Below are 22880 nucleotides of genomic sequence, written 5' to 3'. Positions count from 1 at the left end.
TCTGAGCTGCTGTTATTGCCCACAATATTCACGTGACCCTTCAGGGGAGCTGAGGTGCTGATTTATTTGCTTGGATAAAGGATAAATGTAGCCTTTTAAGATAAACCTCTTCCATACATTTTATTCTAAGTTGTGTGTGTTTTTAATTAAACATTATTTAATAATAGCATGAAGAACAACTGCTAGTCAATAAGCTTGTATAGTGATAGGCTTTGTTTTCATCTAACCAATACACAGAGCCAGAGAATAGGTCCAATTGTACTTTCCTTTTGTTTTAATCATGATTGCACGTTGGAAACTATTGTATAGGTTCTCCGCACTTTTTCCCTGTTGGAGTACTAAATAAAATGTATGCTAAAGAAAGCACAATTTGGGGTTAGAGACGTGCTCCTCCCGTACAAATCCATGTCAAAGGAGAATTATAAAGAATTGATTGCTTGACCCATTAAAGTTCAGTTCTGTAACATGGTTATTACATCTTACATCTGAATTGATGCTTTTGAATAAAGATTGCCCTGTAGATAGTGGATTGATTCCATTTTCATTCTCAGTTTGCAGCATTTCGGTATATATTTTTACTGTGCAATATGATGTGTGCTGATGATATCAGGAATAATTAAGGGCCATATAACACAAGAGTGTCATTGCCTGGGGATTCAAATAGTACCATAATTTATGAGAAGAAGAGCTGGCCACAGATGATCCAAAATAGCTTATTAGTTACATATACAGTGACATAAACATACATAGAGCTTTGCAAAAGTCAAACTTGCCGCTCCTGTTCAGAGGCGTGAACAGATACAGCCCTTTCCTTGTGCTGGAATTATTTTCGAAGTTAGAACAGTGGTTTTAAATGTTTGCTGCTTATATTTCATGTTCCAGCAAAGATATTTTATAGGAATCCATTGGAATCCATCAACTACTTGTCCCCATCAGTTTTAATGCTTAACTACTCTACTGGAATACCCTGAAAACTCCCCTAGAGTACCAAGTCACATTAGTGGTAGTTATATTCTGTAATTTCAATTGGATAAGTTCTTCACTTCTTGTCCTGTTTCCTAATGTTGCTGTTAAAGAATAAGAAGTTGCTGTGTTCTACCCAAGGAGTGGCTTCCATGTGTAGGTTGTATATGAGTTTAAGCTTGTAGAGTACTTTGTGCTCCTTCCTTCTAGTGAGGGAGGGAAGTGAATATTTTTCACTTTCTTCCTGATGTGGAAGGGGAGTTAAGTTCTCTTTTATCCCTTGTATTCTTAGATTTTTGCAGAAGGAAATTTTCCAAAGGGTGTGAGAATGGGTGGGTGAAATTCTGTGGCCTGCGTTGTGCAGGAGGTCAGACTAGATGATCATAATGGTCCCTTCTGACCTTAGTATCTATGAATTTGGCCTGTCCTGCTTATTGGCATGGTTGTAATGTTCTAGATGGGTGGGATCCCACCCTGATTGTGCCTAGGCTGGGCAGAATTTCATATGTTGTTTTTTTTAAATAATTTCAACAGCTGATATCAATGTTTATTTTTAAGTGTAATTTAAAATTTTTGCAGTTGCATAAAACGATGAGCTTTAAGCATTTTTTAAAAGTTGTATCAGAATTTTCACAATTACAGGAAATTATGTAGGGGTCAGATGATGTCTTAATGAGCGTACACATTAAGATTCAAAAAGTTAAAGCATTATAAACTGTTAAAAGTCAAATTGTCAACATCACATGCCAAAATATTTCAAGTAAATATTCTTAAAACAAACTAAGTTCTCAAGCAGCGTTTTCTTACTTTGCCTATTTGTAAACTTCAGTTATCATAGGAAATATTTTTTGTTGGTTTGTGATTTATGGTGAAACAGACATTTGCTGACACTTTTTTTCCCATAAAAATCGCATCTTTTCAAATGGATTTTTCAATATTACTTTGCTAGATGTGGAACTGAGTTGAAATCTTGGATTGTCATTGTGGGTTTCTCTTATTGCCTTACAGGGCTGCAGCATGAAGGCATATTCAGAGTGTCTGGATCGCAGGTTGAGGTGAATGATATCAAAAATGCATTTGAGAGAGGTAAGGAGGGTGTGTTCTGTATCATACAATCACCACAGGTGTTACCATTCTAAAATACCTTTAGTGCTTTGGACACAACTGATTGTGCCCTAGGTAGTATGGTGGTGGTGGTGGTGTTTTTTTTTTTTTTTTAGTTCTACATTTCATAAATGACTCCAGGCAGAGAAATTTTTTTTCAGTGCTCACTAAGCTTGAACATATAAAGTCACTTGATATGTTATGCTTCATGTCTTGCAACATCACCATATAATAATCACTCAGAATTTTGGCACCTGTCATGTCGGATTGTTTAATGACTGCACACATCTCCGGAGGTGCAGAGCATTTCCTTCTTGGGTTTAACTATCTAGTCTGTTTTCCTCCACCTTGTGAATAGACTCTATTCCATGCCTGGGGTGGGATCTCTTGCCCCTGACATTTCTTGTAAAGCAATATGACTACATTTAGTCTAATCACCACCAAGTAAGAGTCCATTTCAACTCAGGCTCATTTCACTCTTATTTGGAGCGCTTTTGTTGGGTTTTTAGCTTGCATATACGATCGGCCTTATGCACAAGCAACTCCTTGGGGGTCCTCTGACACAGCAAGTCACATCTGACCCGGTCTCCCTGCCACAGTGGGATCAGAGAGAAAGTTAGCTTTCAGGTCAGTCCTCACAATTTGTGGCCCCCTTCTTGCTTGGGACTCTGAAAAATCACAAGGCTGGTCCTGCTTCCTCATACATTTCATATTACAATTCATGTGTTGCTTGCAAGTTTTCATGTTCACATGTCTCCATATCCCAGATACGGGAGCACAGCAAATTGCTATCAGTGAGAGGAGAGAGATCTTCTGCCTAACCATGAGGTTGTTGAGACTACAATGCATTTGTCTTTTATCTGAGAATGAAATACCTTGGAGAACAAAGGAAATGCATGTGTGGTGGGGGTGAGGGCTTACAACACCAGACTGAAAGACCACCTTTCTTAAAGGACAGATGCCAGGCATTTCAGGGGAAACAGCCAGTTATTCCAGTATCACTGTCCCAAAATAAATGACACTACTTATTTTAGCTTCATTTTGCTTGTCTCTCTAAAGAGGATGATATACAGAACTGACTAAGTTAACAATAATGTCTGTGCAGTTTATTACTTCATCCAGAACCCTTGGTAGCAGTTAATATCAAAGATAATGCTCTGGTTCATAGTGGGCCATTTATTATCCTGTGTGGTTATTAAAGTAATAGGCAAGCTTTGGTAATTTCAGTCACATAATGGATATATATAGCTTCGATTTGAGGTTTGCCCAATCATAAAATCTAATTATATTAGATGGGGAGTTTTCCATAGGGAACAGCTCCGTCAGTGTGTGTCTTCTTTTTTGTAACAGACGAACTATAGTATAGATAGTCACAAATTAACTGCACCAGAAACTTTATTTTCTTAGCAATCCAGCACAACATGTCTCCTTCTAAGACTTGTAAAGGTAGTGATTGGCACAAGCATTGGCCTGCTGTGCAGGCCCCAAAACAACCCCACAGGGAATCACAGAGCTGCTTAGGAGTTTGTGGCCATGTGCTTCCTATCTTCTATAACCCTGTTAAGCAAATGCTGGGTCTGTTCCCTCCAACCAAAAACACCTGGACTGAAGAGCCTCCCAAAGTTACCACAGCTCCAGGAGTAATTCCACCCCCAATGTGGTCGTAGGTCAGGGACTCTTCCTCCATGTGTTGGGCTCAGATGAGAAAGTCCAACCCCTTTATTTGCCTGACTGGGGGCATGCAGCCACCTCTAGCCACAGAGGATGGCTGCCAAGGACCTTTCTTGATTGCTGTTCTCAGTGGACAGCTTCCCAATCACCCATTACCTGCTTAGTGTTTGGGGGAATAGGGAGTAACCTTTGGATTAAATGGATCCTTCTTTCTGGCTGAGACATGTCCTTCTAGCAGAGCAGCCAGAACCTCTGTCTACCAAAGTTCTTATTCTTCCTCCATACCTCCTTTTTTTTTATTATTATTATTGTTTGTTTGTTGTAACTAGGGGAGGATCCATTGGCTGGAGACCAAAACGACCATGATATGGACTCAATAGCGGGAGTTCTGAAACTCTATTTCCGAGGGCTGGAGCACCCTCTGTTCCCAAAGGAAATCTTTCATGATCTGATTGCCTGTGTCAGTAAGTAGATGAACGAATTATGTTTTACATTTAAATAAAAGACCTGCAAAAAAAATGCAGATGACCCTTTACCAACCCCCTGCCCCCGTCTCTCCATCTTCTGCTCCCCATTCTCCCCCCCCCCGATCAAATTTATGGTAATAAGAGCAAACTTTTATTGCACCAAAAATGTTGATTTTATTTTCCATCATAGCCTGGAGAACGTTTTTTGAGCATCCCATCTTCATCCCTTCCCAAAATATTTCTCCTAATCCCTTTTAGGCTCTGTGCTCCAGCCACCATCCAGGGAGGACGGCTCAACTCCCTCTTTGCAGGACTCCTTAATCTCATAGCAGAGCCTGTTTAGGAAAGTGAAGCAGAGAACAGAATGAAGTGGATCCCTCAGGATCTGCACCAGAGCAGCACGCTTCCGAGATGGTGGGCACAGCACCTTCAGAGCCAAAGCTTCATAAGTAGTTTTTTAAAAATAATAGTTTGTACAAAATGCTTCTTTAAAGGTCTCAACTCAGAATGTGCGTGCAGCTGCCATCTTGGAAGCCCACAGTTCGAGGAGAGATTTCCTGCTAGCCCCAGTGTTGATGCTCTGTATGTACATGCAGCACATCTGTCTGGCGCATGCCATGTATTTCCAGAAGGGAAGCAGCTGTGTGTTTTAACCAATCTGAATAACCCTTCTGAACCACAAGGAAGATTCCTTATGGAGTCTCACTACCGAATGTATAATGTGAGAGCGATCACAGTCCTGGTATAAACAGCTTGGATTATTTCAAAGCTTTTTCTTTTTTGTTGGAAACCAAGTTGAAATGGTCCCATTATTGCCGAATCATTCAGCAGGAAAGAATGAATCTATTGTCCAGGCAGTGGAATATCCATCAGCGGCAACCTTTGAACTGGAGCAAAGATAACTGCTTCCGAAACAACTCATGGTTTTCTTCTCACAGTAAATGACTTTACAAAGCTTAATTCATATCAGATGAAAAGAAATCTGCTCCCAAATAACTTCATCCTTCCAGGGCTGAGGATTTATGCTGCCCACTTTTTTTCTGTCGTCTGCTGCACGCAGAGCTTTTAGCTCACCCTTCAGCTATGCTAATCTATTTTCTGAGTCAGACCAAACACTTTTTGTTCAACACCCACCTTTTGTAGCTAATTGGAATGAGCTATTGTGTTGGATCTAGTGAAACAGACATCACTCAGTGCACCCACACTCAGGGAACCGGCAGATAGATTACATGTACCATGTATCTTTGCAATAAAGGGCTTTGCAGAACAGGTTATGCATACATTACATCCTCCTTTAAGGCATTTCTGGAGAACGTATCATACACGTTACAGGAAGCAGATAGTCCCTTTCTTCCCCAAGATTCTATGCTACTGTGTCTTGGCTCCTATCTTTAATAATTTACACCCTAGTGTAGGGAACCTCCTCGTGTGCTGCAAACGTTTAGATTCAGTGACTTCAGGTATGGCCATGGTGATATAATAACTCTGCATGGTGCTCTTTCCTCCTTTCAGCAATGGATAACTTACAAGAACGAGCACTACACATCCGGAAGGTCCTTCTGAGCTTGCCAAAAACCACTCTGATTGTAATGAGATATCTCTTTGCATTCCTCAGTCAGTGAGTATCCCTGAAAGCACCAGAGCTCTGCAGTCGATGCTGGGGTTGGTATAAATGTATTGCATGAGAGGACTGGAGCTTTGACATTCTGCAGTTTCTAATCCAGAGCAGCAGTTTAGGATACAAGTGGCAGTCTCTTTGCCGGTAGCAGTTTGTTGCCTCTCAGCATGCTTACTTATCTATTGTATCTATTGTGCTGGGCCTGTCAGCATTGCAAATGGTGACTAGAAAAAATTTCAGCAACCTCAACAGAGTTCTTGAAATGAAAATTCATATTACTGGAGTTAGCCTGGTAAGCTAGTGGAAGGGCAACATGAAGGAACAGGGTCTGGGTCCCAGGCTAGCAAGAACTGGAACTGCTGCAGACTCTGTCCTTGTTGGGGTAGGTGGGCTCAGAATGCATAAGATCCTTACTCCCCATCTGGTGGCAGAGGGAACCCAGCCTTATTCTCCTTGCATGCTTGGGCCTCTTGAGGATGCTAAGGGGAGGAAATGCTGCATCCAGACACGTACTTGACCCCTGCATATATACTATATGGAAGCTGATAATGTCAAATGGGTGGTCCAGTGCTATTGTCCTTCATCATGTTCACATTGGGGCAAGTACAAAAAAGAGAGTCTGAATTTGGGAGGAGATGTTTAAATTCTCTGTGGTATATACACAGTATTCGGGCCTGAATCAAAATCCGTACACTCCTAAACTTTGGCAGAGACTGAATCTGAACTTCACATCCGACACCTTTATAACAGACTGAACAAAAATTCTGGATCAGAACATCCCCAGAAGTTTTTTGGATCTGGTTCTAAATTTTGCAGCCTCCCTCCAGAAATCCCCAAAGTTTCCTGAAACGTTATACGAAAACCAGGCACTGTCCCAGTGATGGTATGTTGGCATTGTTCTGTAGATTCCTGTCTGGTGGACCAATCGCATCAGGGCAGTGACAGTACAAGACGAGTCAACCTTCCATACTTCAGAGCTGAATTCTGAGGCACAGCCCTGCAGAGCTCAGTCATCTTAATCTCATCATTTTGGCAGCCTGGAGGATGGATGTCTCATCCTTTTCCTCATGATGGGTTTAACGCCTTGTACTGCAATTTGAGGTTTCAGCTATAAATAACTTACAGAGGGATATGGAACCTCTTGCCCTTTCTCTCATTTGTCTCCCACAGGGCATTAAAACTAGCTAGACAAAGCAGCCCTTTCTGCCCTCACTGTGACTCCAGTAAAATGGAGAAAAATTCGGCTTCTGGAATGGATTCATGCTCCCATTGGAGAAATAGTGTGTGTTTAGTTTGTATGGAACTTGGGAAATATATTTTCTACAACTGCTTTGAGAAATCTTATTGATTTTAACTAATAAGTATGTTGTGGCCATTGAACGACCAGTCTTACACAACAGTGCAACAGACATTATTCATGAAATAAAGCATAGCCCTAAAACTCAGAGGACCAAACTCTGTTTAGACATGCATATGCAACTCCCACTGACTTCTGGAGCTGAAATAAAAATCACCGTAGCTTGTTGAATTGTGTTGGCTCCTAATTGGATTAGCAGCACTTCCAAAACTAACGTGAAAAGCAAAGGACTCTAAATAAAACCCAAGGCTGACTTCATAGCAAAACTGAAAGTGATGTAAATGCAACCTCAGCCTGCAGACATACTCCCTAAAGTTGTGAAATCCTCAGTACTACAAACTAAATAGGCCCAGGCCTGGTCATACTTGGATGGGAGACATTCTAGAGTAACCCAATATGCAGCAGGAGATGGAAGTGTTTTAGTAGATTACACTCTTCCTGCTAAGTATTGAAGGGCTGCCCCAGATTGATGGTAAAGTCATCGTATTTTCTAGGGAAACTGTTTCCACTTGCGATAATTACGGAGCCCATTTCACTTGACATAAGCTTAGTGGAATGTTTGCTCACCTTGCATCCCATCTAACTATCATGGCTAAATATGTATTTTCATTGAGATGGTATTTTTCTTCCTGTCCTAAATGCTGTGCGCTCTTATAAACAGCTTTGGGCAATAAGATTTCTCAGAGCAGTTGTGCTGATGTGTTCCGTCTCAGAGGTGGCTGCATTTCTATGGGGAGGTGAAGTGATTCCTGCATGTGTAAATTTGCAAAGCACTTCAGACTTCTTCTGGATGCAAGCAGGTTATTAAAATAAGATAGTATTATTTTGGTCTTACTGCTAATGTGACAATCTACATTAAATAATTCAGAGACTTGAGTCCTGTTACCTGTGTTTGAGGCACTAGTACATCAGCTGCTCTTGAGAGATGCCCAGTCTCTTATGTAAAACTGGGTAGTGAGTTGAAAGACCCTTATTAAACTGTTCCAGGGCATTTGTTGAATCCAATCCTATATATTGCAGAATTTGTTATTGCACTGCGGAAAACCAAAAAACATTCACAAAATTACCACTGTCTTTTCCTCCATCCAAGCTATGGCATGGGAAAGGGATACTTTGCAGTGCAAGAGGAGAAACTTTCCACAATAGTGCTGTGAAATTCTTCTACGCCTTGGGATGCTCATTCCACAGATGTCACTTCTGGAGTCATTGAAGTGAATGTTCCCTTCCAGCCTTAATAGCTTTTAATTATTTTAAGAAGTGAACTGGAAAATAGGGTCTTTCAAGGGGCTTGTTTTGGAATTTAGCTCTGTGTTTGGTGCTTAACCATGAACTGGTGCCTTGAAAGGGTTAAATTACAGGTTTGGGGTTAACATTTATTCAGGTTCAGGAAGTGTTCCTGTGCAGACTCAGTGTTCCGGCTGCACTTGGCAAATCCTACAGATCGGCTCCAGGAAAAGCAGCTAACAAGGAACATCTTGGTCTTTGGGAGGGGGTTTGGTTTGGAGAATACACTACCGAACTCACGCTACCAAGCACAGAGTCCGGCAGAGGAGATCAGGTTTTGCTCTGGAACTGGATGCAGGGCTGTAGTGAGATTATAAACAGCAGTCATAAAGCAGGATATGCTTCTGCTTGCGAAGTCAGCTCCCCAAAGCCTTTCAAAGCAACACAGTCCCCAAACCTTTACATCCCTTGCAGGTTTTTAGCTCCAACTGGCCTTGCTTTTCTACTTCAAAGGGCTTCAGTTGAGCGTTGGCTTATTATTGTGCTATTGGGAAAGAACTCAGTTTCAAGGAGGGTGCAAATGGAAAGAAGCAGAAGGGCTCCTTGGTTGCCAGCTCCCTTGCTGTGATGTGTGGAGCAGCAGTGGCTCAATCGGGCCTGCCTTGGCCTCCTGACTGGATGTAAGGTGTTAACACAGCAGCTGCTATGGGAGCGGGGTGCAGAGAGTCGACCGCATGTAAATAAATCCCTGGCATGATATTCAATCTGCGTGAAGAATATAGCTATTGAAAAGAGGAACAGTCTGACATTTCCTTTCTTTCCCAATACTGCGTGTGCTGATTGAGGGGGATGTTAGGGAAATGGAAAAATGCCTTCGCAATTGAATAAAGAAATCGGCAAGCAGCAGAGTTTTCTCTGTTTTTTCAGTACAGATTTCAGCTAGGAATCTGTCTTCATGCTAGCCCTGTCAGATCAGGTTGTCAGATCCGCGGAGGTGCATCTAGAGGAGTTCCTCCCTCCCCAGTAAATGACATCAGCCTTATTTTTCTTTTATTGACCCAAAACGTTCTATTCCCAGCAGAAGGGGCTTAAAGAGCAGAGCACCCAAAGCTAGCCCCCTTGATTTAGATGTTGGTTCCCTAGCAGGAGGTGTCGGTATTGTTGGCTCATACTAATCCTCTTTTCCCTGTCTTTTGCAGTTTATCTCAATTCAGTGAAGAGAACATGATGGATCCCTACAACTTGGCCATCTGCTTTGGGCCCACACTGATGTCTGTGCCTGAAGGCCACGATCAGGTCTCCTGCCAGGCTCATGTCAATGAGCTGATCAAAACCATCATCATCCAACACGAGAACATCTTCCCAGGACTGAGAGAACTGGAAGGCCCAGTCTACAGCAGGGGTGGAAGCACTGAGGATTACTGGTACAGTAGGAGCCATTAGGGAGCAGAGGAGGGGGGCCAGCACTTAGTTATGTTCTCATTAACTAATTGTGTGTTGTAGTCATACACACTGCATTTTGTTGAGTTCCAGGGTCCAACACTAGTCCCAGAACTTAAAGGAGTTCAAAAAAAAAAAAGGGGGTGGTGGAAAGAACAAGGTGGCTCTTGTCCTGTCAGGGAGCCAGCGACTGACATGAAATAGGCCCTGTAGGAAATAGCCAGTGAACCAAATGTCAAACCTGTGCTTCATTCTGTTGAAGGAGAATAAATGACCACAGTTAGTCTTGTAGCTGTGATGATCATACTCCCTTGGAGGAGGACACACAGCCACTATTTTGATGGTGTTTGTCCCTTATATTGTTCTTTCTTTCCTCATTTTTCTGCCTGTTCTAAGTGACAGTGCTTGAGGTACAGGGTTGATTGCAGTTGAACCTAGAAAGCTGTAACATGGGCTAGTTTTCAGGACAGTACCGATCGGGGGAGAGGGGGGGTGAAATACAAAATCACCATTTCCATCCAACCAAAACCCCAGGAGGCCTGGCCCTGCATTCTGTTAGAAGGCAGCATCTGGAAACAATTGAGCCAGAGCGGCTCCTGTCATCTGGGGTGGAAGGTTGTGGAGGGAGGGGGAAGGGAGGTGTTTGCTTTCCTAGTGGTTGAATTGATCTCGCCCACCTCCTGCTGACAGGAAGAATGTTTAACTGTCTCGCTGCCCTTGCCCCAGGAAGGCAAATGATTTTCTTGTATTGATATTAAAAAAAGAAGCAAGTCACTCTATTGGCAGAGCTTGTTGACTTTTTTTTTATACCGTATTACAGGATAGGATAACTCATCAACCATCTGACCACCAGATATGAGATGTGTGGAGAGGCTGTTTTTAACAAAGGGCTATTGCAATGGCATTTTGATTGATTTACTCTTCATGGCTTGCATTGGTTTTACTGGCTGGCTGAGCTGTATGGACTGACTTTTAAATCGTTTCAGAGACCTGTATTTTCATCATGTGTGAGGTTTCCCCTAGGTGGATGGGAGCTGTCATAAGGAATGGAAAAAGTTAAATGTTTAGCACGTGATTATTATCACAATTAATGTATTGTATGTGGTGTTTATTGTGTTAAAGTGTACATGGAACTTGACAGGGATGTGTAGGGGGCAATCCCTACTGCAAATACAGTACATGGTGAAGGGGTTTTGTAACTTGTGTTACTCTAGTATCTGGCTCCCAAGTGCTCTTTTCACTTAGAACTTGCTTTGGAAAACGTGAGGGTGCCTGGCTTCAGACATGCCATTGGATCCACAGCTGAGAAAGTGACCATGCAAAATCATGTCCTCCTATGCTGACGGTCACTGCATTTTGGGGGCGGGAAGGCAGAGTCTCATCTGCCTTAAAAAAAATACATAAAAATGTCCTTCAGGTTCCCATCACTTAAGTTGATATACTTTGTTTGTCTCTATTTTATTTCTAACTGTCTCCATCCCCGCATCCTCCCCCCCCCCATTTCCTACTTACGGGGGAATCCAGGGAGAGGTGGAGTTCAGCGTGATTTAAAATTCTTGAAAAAATTAATCAGAGAATCATCTGGTTACCATTCAAGCCTTGTCTTAGCTGTGGTATTAAGTGGTTGTTAGTTATTGCCTACAGGGCTTTCTGCTGTAGAGCTTGTACATGGCAAATTGGATCCCCTCTTGGCTGAGCTTGTTCATCAAACAAAGGGAGTTGAGTGCATTTGCACCTGAACGCTGCCTCTTCCCCAGCCTCAACGTCCACTGCCTTCTCTTGTCCTCACCGAGTAACGTACAAATGATGATGCTCCAGTGCAGAGGCCTCCCGTGGCTAGGAGCCATCCTTGATGTGCGCCGTGCACATTCCTTTCCATGCTCTTGCTTTGCGGCCGTCACTTTCAGTCGGCAGCTGCTGGGAAGGATTGAAATGACTTGCGCTGGGAGCCGAGAGGGTGGGATACAATGTTGGGTTTGCAGTTGAGATTTAGGTCCTTGATATGGGCACCTTTAAAAAAACCTATCACATGTCTGTGTGTCTGAGCAGATTGACCCCACATGAGAACAACCTCGTAATATACAGAATTAATTGGCGGCGGGGGGGTGTCAGAGTCAAGGAACCTTATATGAGAACATTAGAATCGATGAGGAGAACAGTTTATAAAGATGCTCAACTTGACTTGCATTCCTCTGGCAATATATATTGCCAACACTCCCTCAGTATTCACATAGCACTCCAGCAGCATAGCAGTCCTCCTTACAGCATCCAAGCACTCATGTGATCGTTGGAGAGAAAGGATCTCTTTACAGCAGGGGCAGGGGTTTTTTGGGTTGGAAGTGTCCTATGACGGGGGAGGGAAGAAATGTGATCCTGCTTCTCTTTTCACAGTGTTTAGATCATTAGAGCTATTTGTATGCTACATTACTTCACAATCTGGGTGAAACTTCAGCCTGTAATACTATAGCCCTCCTGGGGCTTTCTGTTGGCTTTAGATTCTTTTATTAAACTTTGCAGAGCCTTTATCCTGCCTAGTAAAGGATGGGCAAGTTAACGAGTGCCTCGTGAGGTATGGTCTTTGAAGAGGGCTAGGAAGCAGAGTGATTGTTGTGTGTATTGAGTGTAATGAGACCCTGGGATTGTTCAGGCTCCTCTTTTTTTCTTTTTTCTTTTTTTTTCTTTTTTTCTTTTCCTTTTCCTTTTTTTTTTTTAAACGGGGAGATAGATCTCGCCAACAGATTCTTAAAAGGAGAATATGAGGCGTCAGCGAACTCCTACTCTAACTTTTTCAGGGCCAAAAAGACGGATCAAGTTCTGACCGTCTGAAGAGATGTAAAAACTGCTTTTGAGATGATTTAAGGTCTGCTCAGTCTGGCTTATGGAGGCCATAAACCTGTCTACAAAGGGTCTCCAGTTCTTGCTTCATTTCAGCTTGAGCAAGCTAAGGCTCTAGACCAGTGTTTCCCAAACTTGGGACACCGCTTGTGCAGGGAAAGCCCCTGGCGGGCCGGGCCGGTTTGTTTACCTGCCGCGTCCACAGGTTCTGCTGATTGCAGCTCCCACTGGCCGCGGTTCGCTGCTCCAGGCCAATGGGGGCTGCAGGAAGTGGCGTGGGCCGAGGGATGTGCTGGCCGCCACAGGTAAACAAACCGGCCCAGCCCGCCAGGGGCTTTCCCTGAACAAGCAGAGGCCCTAATTTGGGAAACACTGCTCTAGAGTTAGCAGGTTTTCCCTTCAACAGTACATGCCAGTATAGGAGAGGGGAGAGTGTTCCTCATGCGGAATTGTTAGTGGTATACTAACAGAGCAAAGAAAGAAAGTCATTGCTAACTGGCAGTTCAGCTCGGCAGGGTCATTTGGGCAAGTGTGTGAATTCTCTCTCCTCTCCCCTTTGTTTTCCACTTCTTACATGTGTGATCTTTGCCAAGCTCTGTCTCATTTCATATACTAGATAGTGGTGCTTAGGCATCTGTAAATAGACTTATGCCAGTTAATCTGATATGGGAGTCAGTCATTTGGTGAAATTAAGACAAGTACATTTTAAATTGATCAGAAGAAAAAAATCTGAAGCATCCTATTAAATTGTGGAATAATCTCCTCTAGGGCAAATAAGATGTTCCGTAACTTGGGTAACTAATGAGAGCAACGGATAATATCGTGTAGAGAATAATCCTCTACTGGCAAAGATGATGAACTAGCCTTTTATTATGCCTTTTCCATCTGTAACATCTAAAATCTTCTGAGGGCCCTGTTATGAGATCTAAACTCGGGTTTCTCTGGTGTACATGAACTGAAAAAGCTACTCCAGGTGCTCATGGAAGTAGAGAGTCAGCTTGATTTTTCAACAACCTAGTTTTCAATGCATGTAAGTGCGTCCACTTCTAAAGAGTGCCTGGCACAATGGAATCCAGGTTTGGTACCACTGCGTGAAGCTCCTAGTATTCATAGACACAGAAATGTAAGTCTGGAAGGGACCTTGCAAAGTCATCAAGTCCAGCCCCCTGCACTGAGGCAGGACCAAAGACACCTAGGTCATCCTTGAAAGATGGTTTTTAAGAACACGTTCAACCTGTTCTTAAAAACCTCCAATGATGGGGATTCTACAATCTCCCTTGGAAGCCTGTTCTAGAGCTTAACTACTCTGTTCAGTGTGACTGTTTCTGTAGATAGTAAAATTACTTTCCTCAAGTGTAATGCATTGAATGTGTTTCCTCCCACTGTAGTGAAAGTCCTCATGGAGAAACGGCCTCAACAGAAGATTCAGTTCAGGATATAGCAGCTGAGCATCATACCAGCGATGATGGTACGTGATGCATGTTAGCTGTCCAGGGGTTTGGGGGTTTTTTTGTTTGGGAGTGGGAATGCTGTCTTCAGTTTAAATTCAAAGTGCTGATAATCTGTTGAGGAATTGAATCAGAAAAGCTGTTTGCAACATCCACCAAAAAATTGGAAGGCATGCTCTCATCAGGAACCTTTCAAAACTACTTTAAAAAAACCTGTTTTCCAAAGGTGCCTTCCCGCAGCAGCAAGCATAGACAGACTTCTGTCTTCCAAAATGCTCTGCACAGGCTTTTCTGCTCTCCTGTTGCTGAAATGGGTCTTTGAGCTGGGAAGCATGAGCTAAGCAGAAAGCCAAACAGTCAACATGTCCGTGCCTGCTCTCCCACTCCCCTCTCCATGTGCTGTCTGCCAAGCTTCTTCCCTTTCAGTGGCCTTGGCAGGCAGCCGCATGTTCGTAAGTTCCAATTGCTTTTTTAAAAACAAGCAAGAAAAAACCTCTCCTACGTTCTCCCTGCAAGCCAGTCTCAGGGACAGGGAATCCCTGCTGATTCTTGGTTTCTGTAGGGGATCTCCTCCACTGCCCTTCTCTTGGCCTGAGTAACTATGAGGGGATCCGAGCCTCACACCACTAAGTAGCCTCTGCTTGACCTTTCCAGCCATCTCCTGATGCTCCCCAACCTTGTGCAGAGTCCCGGGAGGAAGAGCCAGTACAGCCCCAAACTCATCGATTCCAGTCTCTCACCGCTGTTGGCGAAAATGCTCTCTTTTAGGGCTTGGGGAAAACCATGCACATGAACTCCTTGTATGTAGTCAGTACCAGTGCATAACAAAGTGTAACTGCCAGCCCGAAGCAGCAAAACTGACTCAGAATGGTGATCAATGCCCAAAGTCAACTGACCAAATAGAAACAGAAATGCATTGTGTTATAATGCCTGCCAGTTGTTATTGTCCTAGAGAAGTGCTTGTGACTAGAGGAGCTGCACCATCTTCAGATGAAAATGTGATTTTTTTTTTTTCAATTTGATTGCATGTCGTCTTGAGTTGTTCTTTAGCAGCCTACTCAGAAGCATTGGCTCCTTCTCCTGCGCTCCCCCTGCTGTCTCTGCACCAGTGGTTAACTGGCTAACCTATCCCATAGCTTGGACACTTCCATATTGGCTTACTGTTGCTGGCACACTAACAAGGAAGTAAAGACTGATGTGCCATGTTGTCTGCCATCTCTGTTAGAAATGTGGCAGTCAAGGAGGAAAACTAGTTCTTCAACAGGGAAAAAACACAGTAGAGATTTTTAATCCATCTTGTTGGGGGTATTACAGAGAATATGGGTGTAAAATGATGTGCCTCTCGTGTCCCCTTTAAATATCTTGTTCCTCTGGAAAGTCATAATCCCTTTGGAAAGCTTGGGAAAGCCTTTCCCTTTGTTCACCTACCCAGTAAGGAATGACATCACTCGAATGAAAGGCAGACTCTGAGGCCTGTTTACCCAGGACTATCATTCTATTTGCGTACGCTCTGATAGGTGAATGTTCTTGGCTGGTTTTTGAATGCTATTGTTGAATGGTTTGTGTAGCAAAAGGGCAAGGTGATTTGAGATGGGTTGTGGGCTAGAGCTGGGCTCCATCCCAAAGCCACTGGGGCTTGGTCTTGAGAAGCATCATGCAAGGTGAGATCAGTGTTGACGTGGAACAGCTTCCCACAACCTGTATCGAGTATATGGAGTTTGGCGCCTGGAAGGGAGGAGAACTGTGCCTTTGTCACTGCTGAGGGGTCAGGAGGGTTTTGTTAGCTGGGAGGGAAATGAAGGTGCCTTTTGGTAGCAGCGGGGAGGTGAGTTAAACCCCCAAGATAGGCTCTTGAGAGGTGTCTTGGCAAGCCAGCAAGCAGAGGGTGGCCAGAGATGCACCAGGTGAGGGGTGCTGGCAGAGCAGGATCTCTGTGTAGCCACCTGCATGGGCCTGCTCTGCTTCGCACAAAATAGTGCCTTCAGGGTTAATACCTGAGACAAGACAAGCGAAGGTTAGTGGGGCTCAGACCCTCTCTGAATTTGGCCATCAGTCTCTGAGAGAAGAGATTGAAGAGCCACTTGATTTGGATGAAAGAGCTCAGCTTCTCGGCTCTGGGAGTGGTGCTGAGAAGCAATCCCGACCAAGGGGGCTGTCATCTGAGGCATGCTTAGTAGTGTAGGCTGGGTTTGCAAACTAAGTCCTTTCACGCTTCGGTTGGTGGTTGAGTCAGTTTCTGGATGTGAGGTGACGAAGTTTATCCATCACTCATTCAACTAGCCACTCGCAACACACAACCACCTAGCTGGCTTCAGCATGCTACTCGTACCATGGGGGTCTGGTCTGTTTAGTAGATGCCTAGTGACAAATGTGAGCCTGGAAAATACTTCACCACTGGTCTCTAAGGTCAGAAGCAGGATCATAGTGCAGAGAGTTGGAGGGAATCAGCATCTAAGAACAAGGCTGTGGTTTCTGGAGCTGCCATTCTGTTATCGTTCATTGCGATGGAAGAGTGATCAGACACTTGGTGGCTGGGACTGGCACATGCAGGTCATTGATACGGTGAGGGTGCAAGTGCATTTCCATGTTCACAAAGTCATGAATTGGTGGAGAGACAGTGAACTGCTGCTCTCTGGCACAGACTTTGAGACTAGGAGTGGTAGTTGTGTTTGGCTTAGTCATTTGGTCTTTATTCCCAGTTCTTTCCTTGGAGCTTGAGCCCAGTAGGGCAGCAGTTGTGGAAATCTGAGTCTAAAATCACTTGTCTGGCTACAATCCAGAGTCCTAAAAGGCAAATCGGAAATGTAAGAAATCAGAGTGCACTGCTCATTTGGAATAATAAACAATTGTTAACGAAACAAAGATGAAATTTTTACACACAAAATCTGGTCCCTTTGCTTGTAACAAAATGTAAAAAATATGAACCTTACGTTTTTAAATGGTATGAATGAACTGGTTCCAAGAACCAAATAAGCAAGAGGAAGGAAGGGGGCCAGAAGCAGATAACCACATGCTCAAGGGAATCTGGACTGGGGGAAAAAAAAGTTTTCCAAGCTGAAAACAAGTGAGCTATTTTTCACTGATGCAAACACCTTGCAGGCTGGTGTGGTCGGATGACTGGAACCCTTTGTGGCTGTCCGTAGACCTGTCTGAAGTGTATAATTTAGTAGAAGCGCTGCCGTCTGTTTTTGTATTCGGAAAATCCATTATTCAAGGCTAAATCCTGCAAATGTTGTGCCAGCTTGGTCTTAGCCCTCGGTCTGTCCATGCTCTGCAGCCACAGACACTAATCACAGTTCTAGCGTGGGTAATAATTTTGTTCTGCTGTTGACTGATCAGACAATGGTACTACAGCCCCTGTTCACCTTGCAGGATTTATGCTGCTCAGAGAATCATGTCCAGGCCACTGCTGACCCTGCTCAGGGAAGCCCTCGATGGCCTAATTCCTGTGCACATGCTTTCCCCAAGGAATAACTTAAAGGGCTTACTTCTTGAAATTTGTTTGGGGGGTTTTTTGGTCCTCTGGCTGGCCACTGCACTGCCAAAGGCAGCCATGAAGAAGACTCCCCTAATCTCAATGGCAGGCTAAAGACAAAATAATGGCACGTCTTTCCTTGGCTTGCGCCAGGAACAGGGTCTGTTGCTCTGGAAGGATCAGGAAAAGAGTTATGTGATCTCTGAAGTGTAGTGCTTTAAAAAGAAGCCAAAACTGCCATCATGAGGCAGCTGGCCCCCAGCTCCTTGAAAGATGCTTGTAAGTTGTAGATCATTAGGGAGCCAAGCTCCCTCTGTTACCTGATTCCAGCCTAGAGTTGTAATTTGTATCCTGGCTGCAAAAGAGAATTTGCCAAGGGCAGAACTGTAAATCTTAAAATGATCCAGACAATTTGAGTTGGATCAAGCTGACTTTCTGGACACCTATACTGTCCTCCCCTCCATAGTATAAGTGCCACAGGTTGCTATCTGGTCACTGTGTGTTATGAGACTGCCTATTTTAGATTGTAAGCTCCCCAAGCAAGCGCTGTCTTGTTCCATGTATTGTACAGCTCCGAGGGCCCTGGGTTGTGCTTGATAAACAATGTGCATGATGAATCCAGTGGTGTGTGAGGCTCTGGAGCGGAGTGCCTTTTTGTGAGCTCATTATAACATGGAGGCATTTAATATTTTTATTAGCTTTCATGACAGGCCAGCTGTTGCTCTGAACAGATCAGCCTCCCACAGTGCCAGGATCTGTAGTCTTCTGGTCCCTGCAAGCCGCACAAGGCAGCAGAAATATTCTTCTGAGTAGAGGCCTTACTTCTGAAGCAGCTTGAATCCAGAAGTCTTTATTCCCTAAATGCTTATGAAAACTCCTGCTTGCCAGCACAGAAGGGTTCTTGAGCTGCCATTGGGGAAATTTATTCTAGATTGCTTTTGGCCCCAAGAGCTTCTTGTTTTTAGTGATCTTAGAATTGAGTTGTGGATTTTTCTTTTCTGGTCATGGTTTTTCTTTGATGCAGTGAGACATTTCAGGGTAGAAAATGTGGATGTGATAAACTCAATCCAAGAACGCCTGACCGGTTGGCACTGTCCACTCTGGCGGTTGTATGTAGCGTATGTGTAGCTACATACCACGTGAAAGGCTCTGGTGGGGAGAGGCAGCCCGGAGAGGCAGCAGGGACAGTACACTGATTAAGAATAGGTTTCAGAGTAACAGCCGTGTTAGTCTGTATTCGCAAAAAGAAAGCTGTAGCTCACAAAAGCTCATGCTCAAATAAATTGGTTAGTCTCTAAGGTGCCACAAGTACTCCTTTTCTTTTTGATTAAGAATAGCCATGTAGATGGGGAAGGCACTGCTCAAGCATGCAGAGAGCCATGTAGGGGTACGTACGCTGAGATTCTGGGATGTCTGCTCTATGAGCTTAAGCAGTGCCTTCCCATCTACGGTGCTATTTATATCCAGGCTAGGGAGGTGTGCGAGGTCTGTCTACACACCACTGTAGATGTAGCCTTAAAGAGATGGATGCCAAAATCTGAATGCTTGTGCCCTACCTTCTCTGTTGTTGTGAGGTGATGCTTTACCCCAGGTGACATGGTCATGTCCACTGTTGCCTCTAAGCTGTGCGCGTGTGCGCACACGCACACATCCTAAACCCTGCGCACACGGCAAAACACCCGCACACACACACACATTTGCACAGAAGAACAAAAATTTGCACGAAAGAAATTTTTTGCGCACACAGCCTGTCAAAAATTAGAGGGAACATTGGTCATGTCCCATAATTGTTGCTCTGTAGCTGATGTCCATCACTGAAAGATTTAAGGGAGGGATTTAAACTCATGACTCTTTGTCCAACGCTGAGTGTTCATTAAATAGTCTTTTCCTTTCTCTCTCCTAGAGTGTGAGCCAATAGAAGCAATAGCAAAGTTTGACTACATTGGCCGAACTGCGCGAGAGCTGTCCTTTAAAAAAGGGGCTTCTCTCCTCCTGTATCAGCGAGCCTCAGATGATTGGTGGGAGGGACGGCACAATGGCATCGACGGCCTTATCCCTCATCAGTACATTGTTGTTCAAGACACGTATGTAGCCTTTTATTTTATTTAACATGAATTCTGTAATGCGGTATTACACCGCCGTGGGTTTGGCTCTGGTGTCTACAGTTTCAAGCTTAACAGAGTGAAAGTCATCTCTGCTACTTGTTTGTGAGTTAGTCTCTAGGAACACATAAAGACCAAGGGTAGTGACCACACAGACATTCACAAGTACAAGGTTTAGTCGATTTTACAAGTGTTATTAAAGTTACAATTAAAGTTATGATTACTCAAGCACGTAGAAATTCTATACAGACCTATGCACAAGTTACAAATATAGTCATACTCACATCTTTAACAACAGGGTTAGTGTCTGATGGGTCTCTCATGGCTTGATTATCAGTAGAGGGATGGCTCCTCCTGGAGTCTCCCCTAGGGAGCTCAATTTTCCCGTTCTGGGCACCACCTTTTTATAATGTGATTTTTGTCAATACCTACGTTCTGTGCATGTCCATAAGAGTCAACCCTCTTTTCTATTATTGGTTTGTGTCCCATGGATACTTAAGGGACCCCAATTTTCTGTAGGCTGTGTAAGTTCCCTTTGTTCTCATTAGCATTGGCGCACAACCTGTATCCTGTGGTTAAGACACATGTTGGAGACAGGCCTTCACAGTATTTTTATTATCTAATATTAATCTTCTGGGTAATTTTACACCATATTACCACTTGGTACCTCTTTTCCGATAATCTTAGTGGATTGGATTATTTTCCGGTCGCTTATGTCATCATCTCTTGTCTCCAAGGCCTAAAATAGCTAAGCTAAAGTCTTGCAGGCCTCAGCCTACAGGTTCTTGCGTTTCAGCTTGTCATACTCATGTCTAATACTTGGTATACTTGGTTCCTCTAAACACTGATCAATCTTACACTTTTATAATCCTACAAATTAACTCTAACATACAGTGATATATGTAATATAACATACTGAGTGATCATAACATCACACAATAAAGGGATAATAAACTAAAATCATTGGCTACACTTACATTACCTCCACAGTGATCCAGGGTGGGTTGCTGAATGCCTGGAAGATTTGGGTACAGTTAAATTTTATTTGAGCAAGGAAAAAATTTTCAAACTCAGTGATCTACATTGTGATGCTCAGGCCTGCAGTGTATTGGGATTATGTAGTCCTGATCCCACAAGCTGCTCCATGCAGGAGCAATGCCATTGAAGTCACTGGGGCTCAATGTATGTGCTGGGTTCCACCTGCGCTGAGCTTGTAGGTTCAGCATCTTTGTCCTCTAAAAGTAGTAATTGCCTGCCTAAGGAATCCCAATGCACAGCTGGGCTCTCAAAGACAGGCACAAAAATAGACTTCATAATTTGAAACAAAACTTTTCCCTCACAATGTCGTGATGATAAAGAGGGGGTGGAGGGGGCACAATAGAACCTTCTGAAAACTGAAGGTTGTGTTTTTGTTTGTGGTTTTCTTCCCCTCCTCCTCCTCCTTAGTGAGGATGGTTCCTCTGAAAGATCCAGCCCCAAGTCTGAAATAGAAATCAATTCTGAGCCACCAGAAGAAAAAGTGACAGCCAGAGCCGGTGCCAATTGTCCAAGTGGGGGTCACGTCGCTGATATTTATCTTGCAAACATCAACAAGTAAGAGCAATCTTGCGTTTTTCTACTTGGTACAGAAATTTTGGTGCTGAGCATTGTAGGACATTTCTGTCTTGTGAGAGGCGTAGGAATAAGTGGTACTACTTCCTCTGTTTCCTCCTCCCTAGACCTATCCGTACCCCACCACTCACTTTCTAGCTCCCTCTTTCTCTAGCTTGGCCCACGGTCACCTATTCCCCCACCTCAATTCCACATCATCCCCTGCCCTAAAAAGATGAAAATCTGAGATCCAATAGTACGTACAAAAAATAGTTGTTTAAATGTTTGTGTATGGAGCAGAGCCACAAAGATGATATTCTTGCATTGCTGTTGATTATTTGTTTATGCTAGAGTATGAAGGTAGTAGAAAATAATATACTGAGAAGATCAGTAGGCACGCAGAGGGTAGACAGATAATGCATGGAGGAAATTAGGAAAAAGATAAACAGGCTGGAGAGCGCACATGAGATGAAAACAGGAGAAGAATGACTCCGCAAAGGAAGCATGGCAGGGAAAGGACATGGAAGACTGAGGATACAATGGAAAGACTCTGTCAAGAGAAGTTTGAAGAGAGAAAAAGCATTAGAGCTTCAAGACGTATGAACCTATGCCTTCGAATAAAAGAAATGAAGAATTAGGGGCACTTCCAATACCGTGTAAACAGGAAAAGGAGCCAAGAAGTGAAGTGTTAGACCAGAAAGGCTCCAGACGGGAACTGTTCTCCATAGTAGGAGGATGGCCCCATCCTACCCAGAAGATCTTAGTCGTCATCACCTGACTTGTTTTGTAACCCCCTTTCTCCTATTCCAACCCCATTGTCTGTTCTTATCATTTGGTGGTACTTCTTTAAATTTTAGATTATTTGCTCCTTAGGAGAGGGATCGTGTCTTCTTTGAAAAATGTACCTTGTAAGACATGTTTTGGGTGCTACAAAGCACAAATGAAAGAGAGATCCTCTGTTCAACCGCCTCCGTGCCATCCATAATGATCTCATTTATCTCGCACTTTTTACCCAAAGGAAGTTACTATGTATGTACAGTGCTACTGAAATAACAGCTGTCCTCACTTCCAATTTTGCCTGTTCAATGAAAAATGATGAGTAGCCTGAGGCTGCGTTGATGAAAATCTGAAAAATGAAACTGGAATGAGATGAAGTGTCTCTCAGTTTTTATATTTATTTATTTTTAAGGCAAAGTTCTCCCCCAAATCTTTCAGATTCTCCCATTATTATAAAATAGCATGCTGTGTTACCGAACTGTCTTTCTCTGCAATAAATCTGTGCCTTAAAGCTACTAGTACTGATGATTGTAACATTTTAGAACTGAATGAAAATATTAACCTTTAATTAGCCTAACAGGGACTCTAGGGCAAAGATAGAAAATAATAATTTTAAGTTTGCCACTGTTGGTATTAAATAATGGGCCAGATCCTCAACTAATGTGAGTTAATTCAGCGCTCTTGATATCATTGAAGCTATATCACTGTGCACCAGCTTAGGGGCTGACATTTTTATATGTTCAGTGAGCCATTAAACTACAGAACAGTACCAGTTATGGAAGGATTTGTATAATGAGCAGATCGTTCTG

The 22880-nt window shown here is 43.4% G+C and overlaps 1 protein-coding gene across 10 annotated transcripts in view; it reads left to right on the top strand.

Moving 5' to 3' along the window:
* Positions 1-22880, top strand: part of SRGAP2 (SLIT-ROBO Rho GTPase activating protein 2) — a 210502-nt gene that overhangs the window by 176064 nt on the left and 11558 nt on the right. For 9 of the 10 annotated variants that reach the window (XM_073319746.2, XM_073319744.2, XM_073319742.2 and 6 more), the window contains 7 exons: positions 1972-2049; positions 4068-4202; positions 5718-5823; positions 9604-9828; positions 14068-14147; positions 19506-19686; positions 21151-21297. In XM_073319746.2, coding sequence (XP_073175847.1) covers positions 1972-2049; positions 4068-4202; positions 5718-5823; positions 9604-9828; positions 14068-14147; positions 19506-19686; positions 21151-21297 — 952 coding nt within the window. The remainder of the gene's footprint in view (positions 1-1971; positions 2050-4067; positions 4203-5717; positions 5824-9603; positions 9829-14067; positions 14148-19505; positions 19687-21150; positions 21298-22880) is intronic. The other variant, XM_073319753.2, reaches the window with a different exon arrangement.

The sequence above is a fragment of the Lepidochelys kempii genome, chromosome 21, assembly GCF_965140285.1.
Source record: "Lepidochelys kempii isolate rLepKem1 chromosome 21, rLepKem1.hap1, whole genome shotgun sequence".
NCBI classification, from domain to species: Eukaryota; Metazoa; Chordata; order Testudines; family Cheloniidae; genus Lepidochelys; species Lepidochelys kempii.
The sequence above is the reverse complement of the archived record's forward strand: the minus strand, read 5'-3'. Positions and strand labels throughout refer to the sequence as shown.